The sequence below is a fragment of the Terrapene carolina genome, unplaced genomic scaffold, assembly GCF_002925995.2.
Source record: "Terrapene carolina triunguis isolate 2854851 unplaced genomic scaffold, T_m_triunguis-2.0 Scaffold58, whole genome shotgun sequence".
Taxonomy (NCBI): domain Eukaryota; kingdom Metazoa; phylum Chordata; order Testudines; family Emydidae; genus Terrapene; species Terrapene triunguis.
Window position 1 is genome coordinate 32,240,956 of NW_020664409.1, and position 6,924 is coordinate 32,247,879.

A 6,924-nucleotide genomic window follows, 5' to 3' on the forward strand; every position below is an offset into this window, starting at 1 on the left:
CCTATCTTAGACAGAAACGTCTGAAATCTGAGAATGCTCCTAAAAGTTCCTCTACCACAAGTATCAGAACCCAGCTTTGCATCGAGAGCCCATATTAGAACTACACCTATGGAATTTAACCCTGATCTTAGTACTGCAATGAGCAAACGTTTCTTATAATTTATCAATATTCTTCATTTATCTTATATTAGCAATTAACAATGAGAGAAAGTTCAAAATATCTGGCATATAAAACAAATGAAACATTTGGGTCAATAAGAAGGCTGATCCAAACAAAGTAAGTTTAAGAATAACCAAAATGTACAAGTATACTTTTGTTACTTTTATTTATCTCACTCTTTCATGTAAGCCTTCCCTACATATCTAACTGACGGGCTTCTTCCTTAACCTCTTTTTATAAACAATTATGACTGCTGTAGGGACACACAAACATATACAACCAACATACTTTTGGGAGTTATGGTCTCTAGGGTGAGGGGAGAAAAATACATTATGAAACTTTAGGTATCCACTTTTGAAAGTGTTGGCTTTAAGTTAGGTCCCTAAATTTATATTTAGGGGACTAAAAGGCAGTCTTGATTTCCAGCAAGCTGAGCACCCACAGCTCTCATCGAAGAAATGAAAGTGCTCAGAAGCTGTGAGAATTAGGGTACTGATTTAAGAGCCCATCTTTAGGCACCCATGTTAGAAAACTTTGGCCTAAGGATTTTGCCTCACGTCAAGATAACTGCTAGACTTTTTATATGTACACCTACTCAAATAACCAGATGCTTTTCTCCCAATGCAACAAACACTACTTTTTTCCAAAATAAACTGTAAAATTTGTTTCCTCATTTTTCAGTTTTGATATTTACAATCTCTTTAATATCAAAATCATAATAGGAAAAAACTAGTTTCCTTCCTGAGAAAATATAGTTAAAACATATTTTTTTTATTTTAAAGGTATATATGTAAATGACATGACTTACATTTCATTTCAGTAATAAGCTGCTCAGTGGTATCAAACATATTTCTGTATAAAGCTATTGACTTAGATAGTTCGTCTCTCTCTCTTGTAAGCGTCGCCATCTGCTGCTGTTTCTTAAAATCTAAATTTTTTAAACACATCAACATTCTGTTAACAATACTAACAGAAGTACATATTAAAATGTCACACAGCCTGATGTAGAGAAAAGATGCCCAAAACCAACATGGATTTTTTTGGGGGTGAAATAAAAGTCAAACTTTAGGAATGAGAGAATGAGAAATATTTTGAAGCTACTTTTGAAACTCACCATTGTAAAACATAAATGATAGACGGTATGGTTCCAGAGGTTTTGCCAAAGCTGGTAAGTCTGCCTCAAATTCAAGAATATATTCAGTGCTATCTCTTCCAGGGCTGTTTTCTGCCAGCACTAGATTCTGTAGAAACAAATATACACACATCATATAACACGCACAAATATAGCACAACAAATAAAATTTGACTTATGAATTTTTCCTAGTCAAATATCACATCGCTGACTAAGTACTATTTATAAAATATGGATAAAGTTTTAAATATTGACTTTGAAATTTATCAATAACTATCTTTTATCCTTAATTAACAATATTTATAATTTCTTTTCTTAATAAAAATTTGAAGATTAAACACTCTATACCTTAAGTTTAAGGACTAAAATATCAGCTTTACTTTGTGAAAGAATTGTAGTTTTAACTATATGTTTTATCAGTAAGATCAAACATTTAGAAAAAAATACACCTTATACTCTCTCCCATAAGTAAAATTTTCCTGGAAGTATTAGAGTGCATTTGTATCATGTGAACACAATGCAAACACAATGGGAAACTAGGCCAAATATATAAACCCAGGTAAGAAAAGCACCTAACTCCCAATGCTGAGCTAAAGTTGCTGCTGTTACTATGGAAATAGACAGTAGGTCCCAAGTGAATGAACAAAGTTATGACAGATGGAGAAGTCATTTTATTATTAAAGGGCACTTTCTCTAAGATGAAAATTAACCTGCTTCCAAACATACTTCTAGTCAAGATGGAATGCTGCCAAAATTTAAGAATATCCCTGAATTTCTGATGCAAAATTATAGTTGAATAAAAAGTTAAAAGCTGTTTCACAACTAACAAAGACCTCAATCCTGCAAACACTTAATGCACATGAATAGACCCATTGAGTTCAATGGGTCTACTCATGTACATTAAGTTATATGAAACCAAAAGGCTCTCAGCTACTATAAATGGGAGCACTGGTGGTTATTAAGGCTACGTCTACATTGCCAAGTAAAGGTATGATTGTAGCATGGATAGGCATGCCTGTGTTAGCTTTAATGGGTAACAAAAATAGGACAGATGTGGCGGCATGGACTTCAACATAGGCTAGCAATTAGAGTACCAGTCCTCAAAGGTGTGTCTACACTGCATTTTGGACCATGCCTGCCAGCTCAGGTAGACAGACTTGCTAGCACACTAAAAACTGTAGTGTGGATGCTGCAGCACTTGCAGCAGCTTGGGCTAGCCACCCGAGCTTGGTCCCAGGAGTCAGATGGGTTAGTCTGAGTTGCCACCAGTTCCACAACATCCACACTGTTATTTTTAGCCAAGCTAGCACAAGTCTGTGTATCTGGGCTGGCAGGTAAGCTCCCAGCTGCAGTGTAGACGTGCCCTCGAGGGCTGGTATTCTGATTGCTAGCCTGTGCTGAAGTCCAATACAACAAACACTACTTTTTTTGTAGTGTACACCATCCTGCTATTATTACCTGTGATAGCTATAATAAAGCTAACACAGGGTATGCCAGACCATGCTACAATCACATCTTCACCTGGCAATGCAGATATACCTTTAAACAACTCGACCTGCTACTGGAAGGAGAAGGAATACAAGAGTCACTGAAGATGGTCACTACCGAAGTACTCCCTCATTCCCTCAAGGGAGAGAGGGGGACAACAGGAGTTCCTGTCCAAAGCAGTAGGATCTTACCATGCCAGAATGAAAGAACAAGCAGGACAGCTGAAAACCAGGGAAAGAAAGAAGGTTTATAGCATACGCAGAGGGAGACTGTAACATTGTCAGCTGCTGTTGAGGCAGGAAGAATGGAGTTTGGCTGCCAAACTGGCTCTTTGAGAGCAGGTGCTAGTGGTTAGAGAGAGACATTTTTTTATTTCTGCTTCCAGAAGCTAGTGTGAAGCACTATCCAGCATTTTCCTCAAGACTGGCACTCCATGAAATTAAATAATTTCCCCCCTCCCCACTGAAAAGTTTTAAATAAACTGTTCAATATAAAAGAAAAACTATTCTAGGACTAAGAGGATAATATACTTCTTGTGATGTCACTCACACATTCCATTTCCATGTTTCAAGAAGATCTTAATATGTTTAGCTTATCAAAAAGAAGTCAGACAGGTGAATTGATTAGAGTGTATAAGTAATCTTCATGAGGGGAAAATGCCAGGTACAAAAGAGCTCTTATCTAGTGGAGAAAGGCGTAACAAGAACTAACGGCTAGAAATTGAAACCAGACAAATTCAAATCAGAAATAAAGCACAAATTTTGAATAATGAGGATAACTGACCATTGGAACAAACTACCAAGGCAAGTGGTGGATTCTTGATGTCTCCAAATCAAGAATGGATGCTTTACTAGACAGCCTGCTTTAGTCAGAGCAACTTATTGGGCTCAATACACAGATAACAGTGATATTTGATGGCCTCTGATATACAGGAAGTCAGATTAGATAGTTTCATGGTCCCATTTAGCCTTAAAATCTATGAATTTATGAAAAAAAATCAAGGAATTCCATTAAAAAAAAATTAAAGTTACTGAAATGTTACCTACAAATAAAAATACATTTTTCATTGTGATTAAATCAAACACTTACAACGATTTCAGCAGATCCTCTGTTAAATGGAAACTCAATTGTTTTAACTTTCCCCTGAAAGACTGGGATCTCTGTATCTTCTTCACTGGAACTCTTAATTGCAGCTACTATCTTGCCAACCAAATCATTTCCTGTACGGTTGTTGTATTCATCCTTAATAAAAAAGAACAAACAAAAATGAGTTTGTGTAGGTCATGAATAAGAATTGCACTGAATATTTAGGGCAGCAACCCCCGCCCCCAAACTCTTTGCTAGCATGACCCCATTTTAATGAATTATTTCCTCCTGAGACCCCAGACAGCATCTGAAGATGCCATTTTGTAGAGCAAAATGACATCCTCTATACAGCTTGACCTCACGAGCAAGCATGAGTGAGATCACACTGCACGGAACAAAGTGGTGTCCTTCATGCACTAGGGACTGCCACGACTCCATCTGCTGATGGCGCAATCCAGTTTTGGAACCCTTGATTTAGGGTAAATGTTGTTATAGGAGTCACCAGGTTGCGCTGTTACACAACCTTTCAAACTCTTTCTTAGCATGTGAGGAAAGGTTAAGGCTTGGGAAGATAGAGTGTGGTGGTAGTTTTTGTTATGTAAAGTTCTAGGTAAAAGCTGTGGATCTTGGAGAGTAGAGCTGCAGCTCACAGGAGCACTAGCCAAAAGTTTCTATTCAGGCTTGACAGGATTTTTCACCCCTGGTTCTGAAGACGCCTTCATTGATCATTCCAGTAGAAAGAGCTTTCTGGGTCCACTTGGAGAGGGATCAATAGAGCATTTGTCAGGAATGTATCCCTCACCAAGGAAAAACAAGCACCTCAATGCCCGTTGAGTGAAACAGCAGCATCACAAAAGGGGCAAGTTTTAAATCCCAGGGAATTGTTTCAGCCATATTGGCGAGGGTTCCGGAATTGGGAGTATTCCCTAATGCATTATAAAGGTTTTTGTTTTTTTTGGCTAAGGCGTGTAAACAAACTAGTAAATATACTATCTACACTTACTAGCTAACAAGAGATTGCACGGTGTGCAGAGTAAACAGACGCTGTGGAGGTTCTGTCTTGTTGCAATGGCAGTAAGAAGGAACTGAGGGATGGTTGTTCTTCTCAGCCCTTTATGTCCTTGGGTTGGAGCCATGAGCATATCTAGGGTGCAGAGGCAGCACCAGCAGATACTACTAGCTTAAAAGAATCTGATCTCACATTCATGCAATACATGTGCACCAGAAGTGAAATATGTGGATAATCACTTGAAATAGTAGTAATGGTACTCAAATTTGTTTTGCAGAAGTTATCTACTGTCCAGAGCTTAAAGCATCTGGCCACTGAACTGGTTGACACTGGTCTCACAACAAGGATCATGGAATTTGCCATAGATGTGGGGATTGAATATTTTTAGGACATTACATCAGTTACTGGCACTTTAGCAAAGCATTTGGTTGACAGTAGGGCTCTGAAAAGGCTTTGAAGTCCCTTCTAAGGGTGGCTTCTAATTTCCTGTCTACAGGGTCTCTGGAAAAGACATCCCTCTTAACAGGAATTATCCATTATCCTCTGGTAAGGATGTCACCACTGAATCAACTCTGGAGATCACGAAGACAAATTTCTTCCATTCTGGGGCCTGCATAACCTCAAGATTTGCTAACTAAGTCACAGTCTATTTTCAGGAGTTCCCCACTCCTCCCTAATGACTTCTGAAGGTTTTAGTTTTGGATGGGAGATATTTATTATCGGCTTTAGTCTGTGCATATGCTTTCTCTGGCAGGATCTATAAGGTGGGTGCACAAATGGTTGAAAGACCATACTCAGAGTAGTGGGAGGACATATCTAGTGGGATGCTACATCTGACACTATTCAATATTTTCATTAATGACTTGGATAATGGAGTGGAGAGCACGGTTACAAAATTTGTAGATGACACCAAGGCAGAAGGGATTGCAAGCACTTTGGATGATAGCATTAGAATAGCTGACAGCCTAATTAGCCCGGGGCTACAAACAGGCCGAGGAAGGAAGCCGGGGGAAGCCAGAGAGTGGAAGGAGAGGGGTAACTCTTCCCTCCTGGGTGCAGAGGCTGAGAAGTCCTTAAAGCTGAAATCCCCAAGCTGTATATGGTGAGGTGGTGGGATTGCATGCTGTAAATAAACTGGACCAGTGATTGCTGGGCCCCAGGGTCTCTGAGAGGCTCAGAGGAACAGAGCAGAGGCAGGAGCAAATGGGGCCCTGCTACATCTCAGTGCTTTGAGCATTGGCCTGCTAAACCCAGGGTTGTGAGTTCAATCCTTGAGGGGGCCAGTTAGGGATCTGGGGCAAAAATCTGTCTGGGGATTGGTCCTGCTTTGAGCAGGGGGTTGGACTAGATGACCTCCTGAGGTCCCTTCCAACCCTGATATTCTAGGATCATTTAAAAATCTAGAAAACCTGACTTATGAGGAAAGGTTAAAAAAAAAAAAAAACTTGGCATTTTTAGTCTTGAGAAAAGAATACTGAGAGGGAACCTGAAAAGGATCTTCTAATTTATGAAAGGCCTGTTATAAAGAGAACAGTGATCAATTGTTTTTCATGTCCACTGAAGGTAGGACAAAAAGTAATGGGCTTAATCTGCAGCACAGGAGATTTAGGTTAGCTCAGGGGTAGGCAACCTTTCAGAAGTGGTGTGCCGAGTCTTCATTTATTCACTTTAATTTAAGGTTTTGCGTGCCGGTAATAGATTTTAACGTTTTTTAGAAGGACTCGCTCTATAAGTCTATATTATATAACTAAACTATTGTTGTATGTAAAGTAAACCAGGTTTTCAAAATGTTTAAGAAGCTTCATTTAAAATTAAATTAAAATGCTGATCTTATGCCGCCAGCCTGCTCAGCCCGCTTCCAGCCTGCGGTTCTGTTCAAACCACTGAGATGTAGCAGCGGGCTGAGCAGGGCCTGCGGCTGGGACGCCGGCTGGCAAGGGGCCGGCAGACAGGACCCCAGACCCGGGGGGGGGTCAGGGGTCAGGGCAGAGGACAGTGGGGATGGGGGGGGGGGGAGGGGAGAGGGGGGGGGGGGGGGGGGGGGGGGGG

General features: G+C 40.0%; 1 protein-coding gene across 1 annotated transcript in view; it reads right to left on the reverse strand.

Annotated features, from left to right (window-relative positions):
- SMCHD1 (structural maintenance of chromosomes flexible hinge domain containing 1) overlaps positions 1-6,924 on the reverse strand; it is a 179,689-nt gene that overhangs the window by 24,593 nt on the left and 148,172 nt on the right. Inside the window, exons 36-38 of the mRNA XM_026659416.1 lie at positions 3,870-4,022; positions 1,275-1,401; positions 969-1,088 (exon numbers count right to left, since the gene is read on the reverse strand). Coding sequence (XP_026515201.1) covers positions 969-1,088; positions 1,275-1,401; positions 3,870-4,022 — 400 coding nt within the window. The remainder of the gene's footprint in view (positions 1-968; positions 1,089-1,274; positions 1,402-3,869; positions 4,023-6,924) is intronic.